Below are 20,076 nucleotides of genomic sequence, written 5' to 3' on the forward strand. Positions count from 1 at the left end.
AGAAAAATACAAGTCCAGTTGCCTACGTTTCCCAGAAAAAAAAAAAGGACATACTAACCAGCTAGCCCCAGGCCATCTTACTTTGTGACACTTTAACCTCCAATCTGATGATGTAGTGCTGCTCACAGAGCGAATCATAAACTCCATCACCGCCATCTGAGAAAATAGATCCTATAAAACCACTTGACTTTAACACAGCATTTCCATTAAGAATTTTATCCTCAAAAAATCTTGTGTGGCTTTGAAGTTTGAGACACTGGCCATGTAGTTGCAACATCACTTATTCAGATTCAGATGAAGATCTGTCTCTTTGACCTCTGTCTTTATTTTCCTGCCAGCTTCATACTGTGTCCCTTCAATAAGAACGAAAACGCCTACCCACCAGAATATTTTAAAATATGATGTTCTTGCTATTGAAAGATTTGCCGTCTTTTAATTAAATCCAAGCTATTCCAATTAAGTTTCTCATAGGTGGCTACTAAAGCAGAGCATCCAAATAAATGTAATCAGAAATCAAAGCTGGGGAAACAAACAATAAACAAACATGGTTTATGTGGAGTTAATTAGACTGTTAATTGCATTTGAAAGATTTTAATGTTCAGCAGCCAACCCTTTCTTACATATTGGTGCGTCCTTGAACGCATCATGGAGGCGATATTTTAAAACAGGCCACGTTTACACATACGGATAATGTTACATTAACTGCATGCTTCAGAGTTTTAATACTCTGTGCTCTTGTTTTGCTCTGACATCATTTACCGGTAAATACATTTGTTTTATGATAGTGGGAGAATAGGTGTATTAACTGACTTTGGTCAAAGTGGTCGGTATTGTCTTAGTATTCATGATTTTTTTTAGTTTTTTAGTCATTGTCATGAGTTTGATCAGTTATGAGTTAAGGGCTTCAAGTTGATGGATGTTTGTCTTAAAAATAATATTGCTCCAACTGTTTGATTGGGTTTGTAAATTGAAGTTATCATCGTTACTTCAGCTGTGTATGGGAGGAACTATAGGCCCAGATCTGATGGAACTTGTTTTTATGCGTTTTGCCCCTCATCAGTCTGACTCTTCCCACTCTATTTGTTTTCAGTGGGGCTCCTCTGTCTACCTGTGCTACAAGAAGTCTGTGGCCAAGACCAACACAATAGCCTACAAAGCAGGTAAGCCCTCCTAATTCTATAACCACCAGAGTTCACACAACTATGCTGATGTGTACCCCCTGTTCCTGGTGAAACATGATATCAAATAAGGTGTTTTGTGTAAACACTTTTCTCTCTCTTCCTCTGTTCTTTCCCTGATTACCAGTTTCTCGCCTGTGAGAATGAGGCTAATTTCAGATGCGTGTGCAGAGTTGCCGGCAGTTATATGAACAATAAATTGGAGAGGTTGTACTGAAGATGATTCAGAGTTAATTTTGTTATGAGCAATATTTGTGGCATTAAACACATCACTTGTTTCTGAATATGTTCCGATGAGCTGCTGCAGAAACATCTCAGGAGAGGAGAGGAGGGTCTGCTGCAGGGTGAATCGTCTCCATGAGGAAATTCTGCCACAGCTGCACACGTGCATGTTCAGGCTTGCTGAACCATGTCGATGCCTCAGATTTGGAGTAATGCGATCGGCCTCTGCTGCGCGCCAGTGTTCTCCTCCTTTAAAAGGTTGAAATGGATGCCATGTACAGTATGAAATGGCAATATGAGGCTCATTTTACTAAATCCGTCTGACTTTTCAGAGCCAAAAACACTGACAGAAGATAGTCTTTTTCCGATAACGCTGTGTTAGCTCAGCGTGGCTGTGTTTGGCACGCCCCCAGATTTGCTGGCTGATGTTTTGTTGTACATGTCTTGAATATGCAGCAGACTGTGAACACACAGCGATCCTATCTGCTTCTTCACTAATGCATCGGATGAGTCAGCTCAGAGAAATGAAGTTTATTTTCAAGTAAAGAAAAAAAAATTCAGCATACATCCAGCTTTTGTGCTTTGGAATCTGATGTGTTTTGCAACATGACTTTCTTTCTACAGTAGGTTTATTTTTCTGGTGGAAACATGGTTTTCATTTTTGGTAGAAAATGCCAAATACACATGTGCATGTGCAGCTGTGGAGCAGTGCCCACACTCAGGACGTTCCGTCTGCAGGACACAGTTGCCTGATTTTAGGGATGAACAGCTTGTAGGTACCAGCTCAAAAGAAAAAAATATACATTTTCGCTCAGCTGGCAGTTTATTACTGTAGGTGCAAACAGCTCTACAATAAATCCCTCCTTGTGAAGTGTATAATGTTTTTTTGGAGCTGCTTCACAGGTGTCAAGGTCTGTTTGGAGGTTATATTAAGCCTTGTTATGCTGTAGAAAGTGACGCTTGCTCTTGTGCTGACACTGAACTGTTTATGAAATCTCTGCAGCTCGAGAGCTTTTGAATCTTGTTGCTTTCAGCCTGTTCCTCCGACAGACTACATGACTATTCATTTTCACTGATAGGTTTGTAAGAAATGTGGTGTGCTATGAAAATCCCCTATATTCAGAGCGAAGTTTACAGATATTATCCCACAGTCTGAGGTGAAGTCGTCCCCTCTTCTCAGAGTTATTCTGACTCTGTGTCTGTGTTGTGCTCCCAGATTTCAATGTGCAATCAAGGGTCAGATTTGTTGAAATGTATTAGAACCATCCCTTATTCTCAAGGGTGAAGGAAAATGTTGATGAGCTCACTGATGCTGACACGTTGTGTTCATTTGAACTGTCATTTGACTTGTTGCTGTTCATATTGTAGCTCATCACTTGTCACTGGTGGCTGGGCAGTGGAAAACAGCAAATAATCTGTGTATCCACCTTTTTCCGAACGTCAAAAACGTAGCCTGTTTTGCTGGTTTTGGAATGTTATGTTTACGTTTCCATGGTTTCAGTAGCCGCGGTAAACGCATGGATCATCACAGCAGCTTTTAACAGTGGATATCACACAAATTGACATCTGTGTTAAAAGCCAGCGTTAATTGATAGATATCACGTGACGTCACACAGCGTTCGCAGCCGGTCACAGCGCCATCTTGGGTACCGACTTCCAAAGGCAGTCTATGGGCTGTGACATCAAATCTCACAAAAATAGTGGATAAACCTTTTTTTTATTACATGGCTCTATTGAATGTCGTATTCCGATAATTTATTGATATTTCTGATATGTATTTACATCTTGATTTTGCATTTAACAGTCTGTTATTCCTGTTTAACAGATCGTTGCTAAGTAAAATACACCGTTGCTAGGGACGCCGCTCTGATCAGCGCAGCACAGAAAAGAGAAACTATGCTGGATATTTACTTTCTGTTTCATTTTTTACCGTCATTAAACAGCTTGGGAGACATGTACGCCAAGGGAGGCTGCCTCACTCTACTGAGTGTGAGCAGCACGTACGTTCACGTTGCTTTCGTGAATTGTAAACACACAGACGCCCCCTCGGTTTTAGCGTCCAGCAGTTTAGCGGCTAATTCAACAGCAGTGATGGATAACTGTACCGGAGAGCCTCAACATGAGCTTCATTTGAGGAATAAACAGCAGCTTTTACCTGACGGGAGACCGACGCCTGAGCTACGGTAGCTAACAGCTAGCAGCTTTTACCTACTTTCTCTCTCTCCCTCCCTCCCTCCCTTTCTTATACACGCACACGCGCGCACACACACACACACACACACACGGCCCAGGTTGTCTGTCATATCTGTTGTAAACCTTGTAATAACAGCTTGTTGAGTACAGTTAACACTATTGCTGCCTCGGTTTGAGTGTGGATTAATAGTTAACGGTTTGTTTAATGTGAGTGGTGGTCATCGCGTCCTGATGAGTTGGGTTTTAATAACAGCTGATAACGTAGCTGTGTAGATGGTGTGGATTGTGATGAGAAGGTGTTGCGCATATTAAGACTTATTTGTGCAAACCATTGTGCAAAACCTGTTTGTTGTGACTTTTTGCGTGATAAGATGATTTGCCGAATTCTTCTTCCATTCCTGCAGCCTTTTGTCTCAATGTTAACGATGGCAAAATGTCCAGATATTTTATTACTTTATGAAAATGTCTGTGAGTTAAAAAAGAAAAAAGAAGTGGGCTACGCATTTTTGATTTGATTTGGCTTTTCGTGTATTTGGTTAAACACATAGGCTATAAGTAACAGGAGAGAGACAGTGAGCGAGAGAGAGAGAGAGAGAGAGACGAGGAGAGAGAGAGAGAGGTCCGCTGGGTGAGCTAGATTAAGTTTTAACGGGAGAGAGAGCGGCGCACCGCGCTGTCAAAGATCGTCTCAGCAGAAAGGTGCTGGACGTGTGTGCTTTCAAGGCAAGGCCATCAAAATGAGAAATATCCATATCCAAACTACATCAGGCAGCAGTCTTCTAGTCAGAGAGGATGTGGCTGCACTGAGCTGAATAGAGGTTAACTCAGTGTTCGGTACCCAGCATGGCGGCGGCCAGGTGGAACGCATCGTGACGTCACCTACTGATAAGTATCAATAGATCCATGCGTTTACCGCAACTATGACAACGCCTGAAAACCATGGAAACGTAAACGTAAAATTCCACCAAACCGGCAAACCGGAAGCCAGTTTTGACCATAGATGACGCTCGGAAACTTGTGGATTAGAATCAGTAATAATTCACATAAATGTATTTCCTCTGTGGTGTTCTAAAGGGCATTTACCTGATATTAATTTAATAAATTGTAATAATAGATGATGCAGCGTTTTGTTAGGGGTATTTGTAAAAGCACACTTGTATAAAGCCTGTACTGTATATGTGCATTTTAAAATGTTCAGTTGCAGTTTCTTTGAACTTTCAATGAAACAGGTCAGTAGTTTGTCAATTGGCTGGCATCAAGTTTTTAAACCACTCATCTGTTTTCCTGACGCCGCTGTTTGCACAGTCTGTGACTGTAAATGCTGTGTGAGCCAAAGTTAGGTGAGTTTAAAAAGTGCACAAAATAAAGTCACAACTTCATCAGTTTCTTGTTAGTGTCCACTGACAGTGACTAATTACCCAAAGGCCTGATTAGCAAACACTGATTTCTTATTACAAAGCCAGTGGCTCAGTTAAGTTGTACAGCATGGCTGTGATCGTGGTAAATTGTTTCAGTTTTAGTTTTAGTGGAAAGGCGGCTCTGCATCTGCATTAGCTCTTAATTGGGAGTCACAGGGGGGAGGCTGCACTTAGCAGCTCTCTAAATTGAGTCCTCAGCTTGTTTGTTTTGTTTTTTTCTTCCTGTTAGGTTTGTTCAGTAGATATCCAGAGGAGGACTATGAGTCATTCCCGCTTCCAGAGTCTGTCCCCCTCTTCTGCCTCCCCATGGGGGCCACGATCGAGTGTTGGCCCGCGAACACCAAATATTCCCTCCCTGTTTTCTCCACCTTCGTCCTCACAGGAGCCTCCGGAGAGAAGGTAAGACGGGGCGAGTGGCCGCTCTCACTTCTCTATTCTCTACTTATTTCTTTCTCTCTCATCCAGACGACTAACAAACATCTCAGTGGCAGCATCAGATAAGAGTGGCTGTCGGTGTCCGTTAGACCTCATCAACAGACTGTAACTGCCATCCACACAGCTGACACAACCACAACGGGGAACGAGAAAACCACAATGCTCTGGATGCCAGAGAGGAAAGTGGGTCAGGCATGCATGGTGCCATTGTCTGTCGGAAAACCTCGTATCTCCACATCTAGTCGCTCTTTTTTTCTTAGGAGGGGCTCAAAAGGAAAAGGGATGAAATGATTCAAGGGAATAAGGTAGAGATTGTATTAAGACCACAGTAACGACAAGGCTTTTGTTTTTTGTCTGGAGAGTTGATGTTAGGTTTTCATGAGACAACGGCTTGTGTCTTTGTACTGACAAGCGGACACATACGAACACCATGCACCATGCATACATGTAGTATCCCGGTCATGCATTTTCTCATGGACATATTGTGTCCCAGTTTCAGAGGGGTGGATAAAGAAACCTGCATATGCTGCGGTTTACTCTGAAAAGAAACTGTGATGTTTTGGCAACGTAAATACCTCACAGACAGTTGGGAATTTCAAAACGCTGTTGCCAACTGTAGCTGTAAGACTTGTACTTGGCTCAACAAAAAGACACTAAGTCCTTGAATTTCTTAGACAACTGTAGCTTTAACATCAAGAGCTATGAAGATAGATTACTCTCATTTTACACTAATGGCAAAAGAACTCTGCAGATTTTGATGCAAACTAAGGCCTTGTTCAGATCAAATCTGATCAGGATCCGATCTCACTGACTGACAGTCCACATTACATGTTGCAAGTAATCAGATCCGATCTGTTGCGCCCACATTGCGTCTCTCATCCACATCGGTTTCTACAGTAACAAGCTAAACAAACAATCAAACAAAAGGATGACAGTGAACTGTGTGTGTTCATGTCCCAAGTAAATAAACTGCTAATTGCACAAAAGCAACGGAAACGGAGGCGACTGCTGAGCTGTGCCTCCTTCCATGCTGCAATCACTGCTGGAATGACGGTGGAACGGCCGGTTTGGTGCAGGCTGACCACGGTGCCTTCCATCTCTCCGGAATTACATTATCCATTTTGCGTCGTGCTGCAAGTAACACAAAAGACGCCTCAAAATCCTACTTGAGCAACGACTGCATTTGCATTGAATCAGATCTCCACAAATCTGATAAGAATCGCATTTGAAACCACCTCCGTATGCGGTTTGAATCAGTTCTGGAGAAATCGGATCTCATGTGGTTTTTGGCTGTTCAGACTGTCAAAAAAAATCAAACTAGATACAATCTGGATATGAGAAAAATCGTATTTGGAGTGGCAGTGTGAACAAGGCCTAAAGGCATCACATCAGGCGCGTTTCCACTGCAGGAACTTCCCCCACAGGGCCATTTACAGGAACCTTTACGGGGCCGAACTGAGTCCCTGCCCGGGGGTAGGTACTCGGATCGGCCCTGAAGAAGTCCTGGTGGGGCTTGAGATTTACTCTGTGCTGATTGGTCAGACTCAAAGCAGGATCATGTGACGCTAAAAGAAAGCCCCAAAATAAGATGCATTTTTATAACCCAACGTTACTACAAATGGAAAAACGGCCGGAAAAAAGAGAGAATAACTCAGTAAAAGACGAGAGTAGCAGTAGGCCTGGTAAAAAAAGAAAGAAGAAAAAGAGTGGTAAATAGGTGATCGCGGGATTACGTGACGATCGAGACGGCATTTTTTTTTTTTTTTAAGAAAGCGTCAATACTGACAGAAAAAAACAACAACAAGAGCAGTAAAAAAAACAACAACAAAAAAACCAAAACGCTGCACAACGACCACGCAATGATCAAAACTGTTGCACGTCGCCATAAGACCCCGGTGGGTCGTGTCTGCAGTGGAGATACGGCCACCAAGAGGGCCGAGTGAGAGGACGGTTCCTGTAGAAGTTCCTATACCCCCTCCTTTTACCGGGAACTCCTGCAGTGGAAACACGGCTATTCTTGCCCATACAGTAATAATAACCGTCAGATCAGTTGATGAAGAAAACAGCAGTTAAGTATGAAGCTGACAGCATCCAATCAGGAAACAAAATTCCTCTTCAAGATACTTTAACGTTGTCGTCATTGTTGTGTCCATTTACGTCCATGTAGATAAAATCAGTGTGTTTGTTTCACGGGTGTAGTGGTTTGTGTACATTGTCTCCAGACTGCAGTTGATTTCAGATTCTTAAGCGAGACACTGCTTCAAGTGTGTGTACTTCTGTTTGTAGACATCCAGTTTAAGACCCCCCACACACATACACACACACACACACACACACACACTCTCACACACACACACACACACACACACACACACACACACACACACACACACACACACACACTTTTGGTTTCCAAATGCAAACACAAGCCCCGTCTCATTGTGCTGGTCCAGTCTGGGTTTGGAAGGTGGCTCTGGCTCAGTTAGAGAACGAGGCCGTTGTTGACACATATTAGTATATTATGTGGCCAAACACAATCGAGATTGAAAACAAGTAACATCCAAAGCCTGCTGGTGTTTAGAAAGCTGCTGCTCAGCTGAACAGGGCCAGTCAGGGGTCAGGGTCGATCGACGGTGCCAAACCCTCCGCACGCCGCTGCTGCCGACTCAAGTTTGTGAGCTTGCAGGTGCTGGCGTGTGCATTTGTGTGTGAGTTTGGAGAGGGCCCGCTGCAGCACATGCACGAGGACATTTGGCAAGGACTGTGTGTGTGTGTGTGTGTGTGCGTATGTTAGTGTGAATGTGCTGATTTGTGTTTTACTGGCCAAGGTCAGAGGGAGACTCAGCAGGACTCTGGCAGTCTGCAGACTCCATGTTTAACTGAGGCGTCACCTGTTGACTGATGTGCACGCACACACACGCGCACGCACACACACAAATACACACAGATTTTCTTTCTATCCTTGTGAGAACTCTGTAATTCACGTCCCCATAACCTTGACCTGTGCATGCAAAACAGCTCCAGTCGTTACAGTTTTATTCACGTAGATCTCTTAGTAATCATGTCTGCAGGTCAACCCTCATCTACGTTACGTAATTATTACACATTTAGATTTTGGATCATGATTAATGACTCATTGAGCAGTACTTCACTGTTGCAGATGATCAGGGTGGAGCAAGTTAGAGCTATTTTATGAGCTGTTGAGTAGTAAAACCTAGAACGATTTATCAAGCTTGAGCAAACTGTCATATTTTGTTTCAAAACTCTTCATCTGCAAAGTGACCAGAAACTATATCTCTTAGCTAAATATAGTTCAGTGGAAATAGGAAAGATAGCTGGGGCATGAAGCACAAGTACCTCAAAACTCATCTTTCCACCACTGACTAAACTAACATGTCTTTTTCTTTCTTCCATGTTGGATTGGTGAGTATGTGCTTGTGTGTGTGGTTGTAAAAACCAAACCAACATAGAATGTGTCCCTTGAATAAGTCCCCATTGATTGTCTTCTGTCTGAAAGACCAAAAAAAACCCAACAACACCAGAAATGCTGTGTTTGCTTTACAACATAACCAGGTTTGATTGTCATTCATTGAAATTCAAAGAAAACAGAAACATAAAGCCAGTGGCCGGACACAGCAGTAAAACCAAGGCGCTGGGGTGCGTTGGTCCCTTTTTGGGGTGAAACTATTTAAAACCGAACCACATGAGGGGCCCGGCCGGCTGGCCGGCAGATAAGCCTGTTAGCTTTCATCTGTGTGTGAATTGGGAAAGTCTCATATTTCCAGGAAGCAGAGGGGATTATTTGGTATAATGTTGATACTGGCTCAGCTCACTGCTGTTTGTTTGGCCACAGTCGGCCCTCATGGTATTGACGTTCAGTAAGTGAAACAATGATGCTCTATACTCGCTTCATTTCTCTTCTTATTGATGTTTGCGTTTATTTAGCAGTGCAGGAATGATTTCAGAGAACTGCAAAGCTTCTGAATTAAACCGGCTGATCCTTTTCATTGTTATTTGACCAGGTCTTCTTTTTGAGCATGAAGCTGCATCTTCTTTTAAACTGCTGAAGAGCTGCTGTAGAGCTGGAGTTTGGTCTGAGGTTTGCATTCGTTAGTGGGTGGAAGCAGATCCTGTTCAGTCATTTTTTAAAGCAGAAATACTTCTACTCTGACCATTTCCTGTTTAGAGCGACTTACATAGGCATATTTGCTACTTTTCTTTCTCTTATCATTTTATATTGAATACAATATCTGTCTGTCTATTTTAGATGCCACCTCTAAGAAATTCTTTGGCATTTTTATAATTAAAACAGTGATTTAATAAAAGATAGCTGATGAATTGATAATGAAACTAACTGATAGTAGCAGCATTAAGGTTAATGAACACAGGGATAAAACAGATGTAGTCAGAGGTGCATTCAAAAAAGCTGACATGTGGTGACCACTAACCTGCACATTTGCTTTGAAAGATTATCCCACATGGAGACATGTCTAATTCTGGCACTGTCACAGCATGAACACTACAGCAAAGTGATGCAGTTTGGCTTTGTGGTACTGTGTGTGTGACGGCTGTGTGACCAACCTGTCTCCCTTTTTCAGGTGTATGGTGCTGCCATTCAGTTCTACGAGCCCTTCCCGCAAGAGTGTCTGAGCGATCAGCAGCTCTCCCAGCTCGGCCTCCTGAACCCGGAGCCACACAAGTCTCCCTCCTCCAGCACTACAGCCACTGCTGCCATAGACAGCCCCACCAGCAGCGCCGCCGCCGCCGCCAACCCACGCTCAGTCCACACCAACAAGTGTATCTGTCTGCTCTCCCACTGGCCCTTCTTTGACGCTTTCCGCAAGTTCCTTACATTCCTCTATCGCTACTCCATCTCTGGCCCTCACGCCCTGCCCATCGAGAAGTGAGTCCTCTCTGCTTTTCTGCCAACGTTTTTGCTAACTGTCAGTCCTAAGGCAAGAGTCGGACAGAGTCAGACACTGTGCTTATAGCTCCCAGCAATATAAATTAAACATTTGCTTTATCTAAGTTACTGGCACAGTGTGCAGATCTCTCTCTTGCCCTTAAATCTGACTTTTGATCCTGCATCTGCCAAGGTTGTTTTTTTATGTACACATCCCAACTGTAATTATTAGTCTTAAACCTTGTTACTTCATATTGAAGGCAATTCATAATCATTTGCAGGCTGCATCATCGTGCTGTATTACTTGAAAATGTAGACAATTAGTAGTTTCAGTTGACAGAAGTGCGACAGAAGTGCAACAGAAGGTGCAGGTAAGTTTAGCCCTATTTAAAGCAGAAGTAAGCGATCCGGTGGTTTTGGCTAACTTCTTGTCAGCCGATGGAGTTAGCAGCCCCCGGCCTCGTCATGGATCTATTGGTCCTCGTCCCTACGTCACCAAATGCATGCGCATCCCTTGGCTGCACACACAGAGAGGACCGCCCCTTTATGCCGTTCTCTCTCCTCATTGGATAAAGGTTGTACTGTAGGATACAAGGGAAGTTTTCTCCTCGGCTTACAGCAGAGCAGAGTGACTGACAGACCCGTGTTTCAGACCAAACACTCTATATAAGTGATTGCCGCCGGAAGATATAACTATTTAAGACTTATATTAACACCAACATTCCGCTTACTTCTGCTTTAAGAAATGGATTGATGAATGCAGCAATGATTAAAAATAATCTTGCAAACCCTCAGAGCAACAGTTGCTATCCAGTGTTGCACAGGAATTTAAAATATGGTGTCAGACTCATAAAATCAAATGTGGGGTTGAGAGCTCAGCCTCGTGTTTACAGTACAGGCGAAGGAAAAAGAAGAAAAGCCTCAGTGACAAAATATATGGGAAATACGTCATCACCAGCAGCTGTTCGTTCCACCAGGGTCAGGTTGTTTAAGTTTGGATATTTACTGATATTATCTTGGTCAGGTGATGTGTGTCAGGAGATTGATGCCTTTTTATGTTTTACTGCTGCTCATAATTTGTGCCCCTCTGAGAGGGGTGCGCTGACGGATTACTCAGCCGCCCACTGCTGTTATTTTCGGCCTCACGTCCTCCTAATTCTTCTCCCTCCCAGGCACATCTCTCATTTTATGCACAAAGTTCCCTTCCCTTCCTCTCAGAGGCCTCGCATCCTGGTGCAGGTGAGTTTCGATTTCAGTAGCTTCCCGTTCTCCTTGTTGCATGTTTTGCATCTGTGTTATTTTATAGATAATGGTGTTATTTTCTGAAGGTTTTGGTGGATTGCCTGTGAGCCGCAGTGGCTTAGATCCTCCATTATGGATGCAAATGTAAATAATTCAGTGCAGGTGTTTTTTTGCTCGGTTGGTTTTATCTCGCGTTCCGGCTTTCCTACAGCTTTCTCCTCACGACAGCCTGATGTTGAGCCAGCCGGTGTCTTCTCCTTTACCGCTCAGGTGAGAGCAGCCTTGGTGAGAGTTATCTTGCTAATATCTCATTCTCCGATTTAAAGGGAAGATATGTCTTGTTCTTCTGATAGAACCAAGGAAATGTGCCAAACAACATATTTCAGACAGAACCTGAGAATATCAACATCAAATGTGTTAACTTAGAAAACATTTTAGACCAGAGAAAGGTTCGTATCGTCCTAAAAATATGGACTGTAATGCACTTTTCATTGTGTCTTAATTTTGCACATTTGTGTTTTGTGTAGTGGTGGCCGATTTTCAACTCTGCTCCAAAACCTTGGACCAGAGAACGCCGTCACCCTGCTGGTGTTTGCCGTCACTGAGCACAAGATCCTGGTCCACTCGTTACGACCGGCCGTACTGACCAGTGTCACTGAAGCTCTGGTTTCTGTAAGTCAGTGGTTGTCAAATCAGGGACCCCCACAACTGACACAAGTCAGACCACAGACCATAGTTGATAAGATTTTGTTCCAGGGTGGTTACTTTTAGATGTTTTATTCCAAGGCAAGGCAAGTTCATTTATACAGCACCATTCAGACAGAAGGCAATTCAGAGAGATATTCAGAGCAATAGAAACACACATAAAGATTCAATTCAACAGCATTTAAAAGCTAGATTTGGATAAATCAAAATCTTTTCCTGTTTCATGGGTGAGATCAGCATGGTATACTTTCTCTTTTCTTCCTTTTTTTTTGCACATGCACACCAAATCACATGTACGGTATACATATAACCTCTAGACAGTAAAACTATCATACCAAAACAAAAATTAAACTAAACTAAAAAAAAACATCTGGAAAGAAACACCAACAACAACATCAGAAAACACAAGGGTCACTCAATTCAACCAATCAGAATGGTATATTGATGTTTTTCTCCTTCATAAAAGTCAACGGTCCAGTTTGTCCTCAGTATATTGTAACTAGTTGAAACCTTTGAAATGACACTAATGAACCAGCAGCATGTCACATCTTTTGGTCATGGAGGTTACACCTTAGTTTCAAAGTCTCCGTCATGTTCCATTTAAACACCTTCATCCTCCTCCTCCTCCTCCTCTTCAGATGATCTTCCCGTTCCACTGGCCTTGCCCGTATATTCCTCTGTGCCCCCTGGCGCTGGCCGACGTGCTGAGCGCCCCTTGTCCATTTATCGTAGGCGTGGATTCTCGATACTTTGATCTGTACGACCCCCCACCGGACGTGAGCTGCGTGGACCTGGACACAAACACCATCTTCCAGTGAGCAAAAAAAAACCTAAAATAACCGTAGATATGTATGCAAGCTATTTTCTTTAAATATAAAATTTCCTTGTTTTTGCACAGCTCAATCTGTCTTCACTACTGCTGATGAATATTGTATGTACTGTGGGAAGGGCAACTACAGGCCAAGAGAGCTGCACACATAATGTTGAGCACTTCCAGCTGAAAGCTCAACAGTGTTTCCTTTGCTGCATATTTCTTCCAGACCACATTACTGCCAGGTCATGAGTTCTAAGTTTAGAGACCCAGGTCCTGTGTTGGAAATGGTTATTTTCGTAGTGTCAGACTTGTTTTAATATGAAGAGAATGCTATTTTCTGGTACGCCAGGTAAGGCCAGTAATGGTTTACATCACTTTGGGCCTCATTAGCAGCCAGACAGCGTTAGGGGTGGTCTGAACTCCCCTGGCTCAACCACTGTCCAGTGTCCATGTTGGTTTTGGCCTCTCAGCCTCTCCAGAGCTCAGTGTGTGCCTCTGCTTTTCCAGCAATGAAGATAAGCGAGCCCTCACATGGAAGATCCTGCCAAAGAAAGCCTGTAAAAACCTAATGAATGTGCTGAGCAATCTCTACCAGCAGCTTGTTGATGGTGAGTACCAAGCTAATACATGAAGTGGTGGGGCAAATGATTGTACAGATGTGTGGCAGTTGTTTGATTTTATTGTATTAATTTCATGGTCACTCCTGCAAAGAATCTGTGGTAAAAAAGCACTTTGAGCAAACATTGTATTGGGTGTTCAGCTGAATACGAAGGTATTGGTGAGGCCGAATAATCTCCACTCCCAGTCTGTTCCATCTTCCACTATATTAACCTCCTTCTCTGGCTTCAGTGTAATCGATAAGAAAGGAAAAAAAAGCCTGAAGAAAATCGCTGGCTAATTGAGGTCCTTACAGAGGGTTTGTTCTGCCTCCTTCATTATCATTAGATTTGGATTCTGTTGTCTTCACAACTTGTTCTCCATCCAATCTGATCAGAAAATTGAAAGGCAGCCATAATCCCATCAAGGCATCATTTCCTAATTAGCCGACTTCCCTCCGATCTGCTGCTCATTGTATTCTCATCAACTTTTCCTGCCGTTTTTAATGGAGCACTCTCACTGAGAGACCATGAAACCTGCTGCTTGAAAGAATTGAATGAATCAATTTTCTAAATCAGTGAAGTTGAAAATCTAGCAAGTTGCTGCCAGAGGTGCTGAATATTGATGTGCTTGTCAGAGGTTTTAGTTGAGACATTTAAGCCTCACGGACCATACTGTAGGAAACAGAGGTGTCAACTCAAGTTTATTTATTCCAGTTGCGTAATTCTAATCCTGGTTTGTCACAATAATACTTCAGTTCTAAAACCCTTGAACTCCTAAAGACTTTCAGTCCATCTTTGATCAGCATGACTTCTTCAAACCCACCAACCTTTTGATTCTAATACTTATTACGACTATTGCTGAATCTCTTTGTTCTCCATCTTCAGGTCAGTGCAGACCCGACGGGCTGCTGGAGCTGAGCATGAGCGACTCATCGGAGCTGAGCTGCGGGAAGAGTCTGCACACTCTGGAGCTGGAGATCCAGGAGGCCTTCCTCCGATTCATGGCAGCCATTTTGAAGGGTTACCGTTCCTTCTTACGACCCATCACCCAAGCCCCGTCTGAGAAGGCCACGGACGCCAGCTCCCTCTTTGACTTACAAGGTATGCGGAATGACCTCGTGCTGACCACTGAGACCATCTTTCCCTGTGTTGTGTTGTGTTGTGTTGTGTTGTGTTGTGGAGCTGGATGGCCAAGTCCCAGACAGGAAACAGGGTTGAAGGATGAACCCAGCTGTCCTCCTCAAGCTCTTCACACGAGAACCAAAACAAGTCTATGTACTGTTGACTGCAGTGATATGAGCCAACTTTTTCTGTCTGAAAGAAATCCATGTGCACGACGACTCCCACCCAACTGTTTACTGATTGCAGATGGTTTAAGCTTCGCTGCTTTAATACTAATAATCTCATATCTGCAGGACCAGCTGCTCCCTGCTTTGGCGGGCGGATAAGTCAGAATCTCTCGTGTATTGTCATTTAAACAGAACACAGTCAGAGGGAACTTGGGCACGGTTTGACAGGTGTCCTTGTGAACCGCTCAGAGAGAAGCCTTTGAATTTCTTTTAGGAGAGAACCTGTTTACACTGGTGATGATTCTCTGCTCGTGGGGATTTTTTTTTTTTTTTTACACCATTCATTTCTTGCTTGACTGAGCTATTTTTCTGAGTTTTAGTTACAAAAATGGCTCAGTCAGTCCCTCAAGTTCACAGGAGGACATGACGTATAATGTCTCAAACAGCCTCCATCTGAGCCTCGGCTAAAGACCCTATTGCCACTTTCTATCCACAATCAATTTCTTAGAAGCGAACAGTCTCAGATCAGCTCTCTGTCAAGGTTCTTCTGACCTACTAGCTGTGCTGATTCTTATTTAAATCATCTGAGATCTGAGCTGAGAGACTGATTTAAAAGGTAAATCAGTCAAGTGGAGAGAATCAATGATATTCTCAATATCTGGGAACCTAGATGTGGTGTTCAGGTGTCAGAAAGTCATTGAAAAGTTTAGTTTCCTCCACTTTTTAGTCATTAGCCGAAGCTGTGAGGCCACTTTGAGTCACAGTTGTACAGTTACAGAGCATGATTAGCACTAATGAGTCTATGAATATATAAACCGATGCTGCGTCATCCGTAGCACCTTCCTCTCTACAGCTGGGCAGCCTCAGAAACAGATGGTGCTGTTTAATACATGAGCGATCATTAGTGTCCATCCCCACCTCTGCGTTAATACACACAGAAACAGTTTGTGGAGGTAGGCCTGAGGTGCTGGAGGTTCAAGCCTGAAGGTGAGTCAGTTAATGCTGCAGCTGCAAAAAGCTCCAGAGGCCTGAGTCTGGAGTCTGGCTCAGGAGCCCGCCCAGGCCTAGTCCACATCACAGCTGAAATGAGTTGTGGTGAAATCTGGGCTGCTCTGCCAGAGGTGAGCGAGAGCCAAGGTCGTGTCCAGTGTGAGTTACATGATATAGCAAACACAGTGCGTTACATAATGACTTGAGGAGAGATGCAACAGCTTGTGCTGCTTGTGTTTGAAACCCTAGTGACCATTTCCAGACCCAATATTCACAACAACAAAGAATGTTTGATTATAGTCTTTCATTTGTCCTGCTGCCCCCAACTACAACTCCGCTGTATGATGATAATTCAATTAGTCCAACATCTGTGGCTTTAACAGTGTTACACACAGATGGTCTCTGTATTTCCTTGGACTCAGAAAATTAAACCCTGAGGACAAATTATAAATAATCTGTAATAAATCTTATTGTTGAATGAGGTTTCTATATTGTCACTGTTTAAGTCACAGCGAGGGTTGCAACTTATGATTATTTTTACTATTGACCAATTGAAAAACTTTTTTTTTGATTGGTCATATATTTATATTAGTTAAAAGTACCCATCACATCTAATCAACAGACCAACAAAACCGGAATATGTTCAGGTTGCCATTACACAATGTAGAAAATCAGAAAATATTCATACTTGAGAAGCTGGAATTAGAGATTTTTTAACATTTTTTAAAAAATTTTTTATGAAAGACTGGCTAATCTGAAAACATGGTGAAAGACACAGGTATTTAAGCTCTGTGAGGGTGATATTATTAGCCCTTGAAACTCATGCTGTGTTTCACCAGTGACACATACCTGAGTCTTTCACCATGTTTTTCAGACTAGCCAAAGACAATACAAGACAAAAACCTAAGTCCAGTTGACTTGATTCAATTGCCTAGAGATTATGAGCTGTTCTATAGAGAATTTCATACCTAATCGAAAATATAAGTAGTCTTAATGTGTCTGTTGTTGATGCTTTTAACCTTGTTATTGAATTGTGGCTGCTTTTCGCTCTAAAGTTGAGTTTCAAAATTGAATCTGGGCTGTAGAAAAAACAGTTGATTGAACAATTTCACACCTGAGCAGACCCCATCTGCTGAGTAAGATCACATCTTCAGGCACAATGGTCAAAAGCTGCTCTAACTGGATTTGGCTCAGACTCATAATGTATTGATTGCTATATATATAAACATTTACAGTTTCATACATATTTTGCCATGTTGTTTCTTCATTGGTTGTTGAGAGCTCCACTACAGAGAGTGTCAGTGTTAATTAAAATATGCATTCATTTCTATTGGCCTGTTAGTCCCCTTAGAGGAAGCAAATCAGTGTGTTCACGTTACACTTATATGAAGCAAAGAAAAGCAGGCAGATCTTGCATTTGAAAAATCTTGAATAGCAACCATAACAAACATGTTCATTTTGTTTGTCAAAAAGCTCCTGAGTCATTTAGGACAGGAGGACTGCCTTTTCAGGCTGCACTTGGAAAGTTTGGTTGCACTCTGTTGATCCAGGTTACAGGCGGCGAGTGTCAGGATTAAAATATTCATCAGCTGCAGGAAGCGTTTCTCCGCAGGGCTGGCGTTTGACTTCCACCTCTGTGCTGTGAGCCAGTGGTCATCCATCCTGCTTCCAGGCTTGCAACAGCAGTGGCTTATTAGTCAGTTAAGCTGCTTTCAGCATCTATCAAGGAAGCAATTCAATATTTTGTTGTGCATCCCAAATTGGCCATTACACTAATGACATTGTGTCGGGTTGCATTATCCAAACCAAGACAAATGGAAGTTACACATTCAGTGTACAGAGCCTTTTAAGGGATAATGGATTCTTTAACCACAAAATCACGCACCATGAATGTGAACCTGTCAATCACTTTCTTAGCCAATGGAATAAATGAGATGGAAAATAGTTTCAATTGAATCGTTCGTCTCATTTGTCTTGACTAACATAAAACATGTGTGTCCTCAGGATTCCTGAAGAGTCGTGACCGCTCACATCAGAAGTTTTACTCGCTCATGACCAAGACCCAGATGTTCATCCGCTTCATCGAGGAGTGCTCTTTTGTCAGTGACAAAGACGCTAGCCTGGCCTTCTTTGACGACTGCGTGGACAAAGTGAGTTTGTTATTTGGAAAACACACAGTTTAAACTTTCCTTTTGATGCAGTGGAACTAACGTCCTCAAAAAAATCTACAAAAAAACTTTCTTTTCCTAGGCTGTACCCATTTTTTTTCTCTTAATTTTATGATGATCCAAAGCGTAATTCTTTTGGAGAGGTTCTACCTTTCTCAGCGGGCTTCTCTTTTTTCAATTATAGCAGCATTAGTAGTTTCCACATCACCTGTCTTCAGTCACACTGCTTCTCTGCTTCTCTGATTTCTTGAGTTTCTCTTTCTCCTTCTCCCTCTGCCTCCGTCTACGAGCAGCTCTACAATTCAGAGCGGAGTGCGGACAAAGGAGGAAAGGTAAGCCTATTATTACTTGGTCGATTCTCACCTGCTCGGGGTTCATTGTGCTTGGTGCTTGATCCTGGCACGTCAGGACTCTGAGAAGCGAGTAGTCTGCTGCCGTCTACTCTCCACCCCTGCGGCTTCAGTCTGAGATGTCACGTCAGTTTTCCCACCCACTTATGAGCGGTTAATTGAAACAAGTTCCTTCTGATAGCCATTTTTAATTATGATTTGAATATTAAAAGTCCACAGCAAATTCGCAGCGACAGCAAGTTGTCCAGAGATAGTGAAAGTACGCTGAAAGTCCATATTCACACATTTCTGCAAAGAGTTTTTTTGAGTCGAGTGAGTAAGGGCTTTTAGCGCTTCACTGATTTCTGAAGCACTAACAGAGCTAGAGGTTAGATTTTGTGTTCGTCCCCTGGGCTCTTATCCTTCAGCGTGACAGTATGAAGAGCCTCAGAGAGGCTCAGTGGATCTTCTCTGCTCCACTGGGAGTATTTTCAGCATTTGACACAGTGTGCTCATGGGGCAGTGTTCCTCCATCAGATGTGTTTGCTGAAGGTTAAACTGTGTGTGTGTGTTTGCAGTCTGAAAGTCCACGCTGCCACTCGCCTCCCCAGTCACGTCTCTGGGTCACCGGTTTTTGCTGGTGACATTTGTAACAGACTCTGGAATAGACTTGGTGGTGTGTCCTTGTGTGTGTAGTCTGGATGTAATTGAGACATAGTGGATGTGAGTGCTGAGGCCAACATCCACCGCCTCCAAGCTTCTTCCTGTGTGTTTCCCAGACCGGCGGTGGGGCCGGGGGCTCCTGCTCCTCTTTTTGTGTGTCAGCTTCATAGGCGATTAAATCTTGAGTTAAGTCTCTCTGCACTGGATTACATTATCTGCTAGGAGAGAAGGCCCACTGCACCACTCAGCCACACAATGAAATTGTACTAGGCACAAAAGCGCACACACAAAAGCAGTCACATACTGACAGATAAGGTTAAAATGTATTGGTCCCTGAGGGAAAGTAGTTGCAGCAACAAAACTAATTCAGTCCCAGGGAACACGCCTGAAGAGAAACTAATCATACAAATAAGTTATAATTACAGTAAAAGCTATTAAAAAATGAACAGTGAAAAATTGAATGTAAAAACATGGGAAATATTAAACAAACACATATTGAACAAAATTTCAAGGGCCAATGAGTGATTTAGCATATACACTACAGGTATGAGGTTTATCATTAATCATAATTGTTGTGCTTCCAAACTAGTCTTCATTGGAAATGAGAAAACAGCAAGTGGCAACATCCAAGGCTAAAAATTCAATTAAGAACCAAACACTAGATCACTAGAGTGTGGCTCCAACAGTGAGTTGGTCCAGTTGGTGAGTTGTTAAACTGTCCTTTACATCTGAAATAAACATGTTTACAACCTGCTACAAAAACAGTTCTAGTCTCTAGGGTGTGGCCACTTTGAATGACAGGTGGGTGAGCATATTAACTCTTGAGAAAACTATAGCTAACATCACAGAAGTTACATATTTATTTACAGTGTAGTCTATGGGAAACACGGATCCATTTCACAAACAATAGAAACCATATTTGTCTTAA

The 20,076-nt window shown here is 42.8% G+C and overlaps 1 protein-coding gene across 7 annotated transcripts in view; it reads left to right on the plus strand.

The window, feature by feature from the left end:
- LOC146990229 (C-myc promoter-binding protein-like) overlaps positions 1-20,076 on the plus strand; it is a 73,535-nt gene that overhangs the window by 24,941 nt on the left and 28,518 nt on the right. For 4 of the 7 annotated variants that reach the window (XM_085770805.1, XM_085770834.1, XM_085770850.1 and 1 more), the window contains exons 4-14: positions 1,091-1,160; positions 5,241-5,410; positions 10,045-10,349; positions 11,522-11,588; positions 11,803-11,861; positions 12,119-12,263; positions 12,935-13,110; positions 13,618-13,718; positions 14,595-14,810; positions 17,993-18,138; positions 18,450-18,488. In XM_085770805.1, coding sequence (XP_085626931.1) covers positions 1,091-1,160; positions 5,241-5,410; positions 10,045-10,349; positions 11,522-11,588; positions 11,803-11,861; positions 12,119-12,263; positions 12,935-13,110; positions 13,618-13,718; positions 14,595-14,810; positions 17,993-18,138; positions 18,450-18,488 — 1,494 coding nt within the window. The remainder of the gene's footprint in view (positions 1-1,090; positions 1,161-5,240; positions 5,411-10,044; positions 10,350-11,521; positions 11,589-11,802; positions 11,862-12,118; positions 12,264-12,934; positions 13,111-13,617; positions 13,719-14,594; positions 14,811-17,992; positions 18,139-18,449; positions 18,489-20,076) is intronic. The other 3 variants (XM_085770842.1, XM_085770825.1, XM_085770857.1) reach the window with 1 other exon arrangement.

The sequence above is a fragment of the Trachurus japonicus genome, chromosome 3 (assembly GCF_045865225.1).
Source record: "Trachurus japonicus isolate A0001 chromosome 3, Traja_1.0".
NCBI lineage: Eukaryota > Metazoa > Chordata > Actinopteri > Carangiformes > Carangidae > Trachurus > Trachurus japonicus.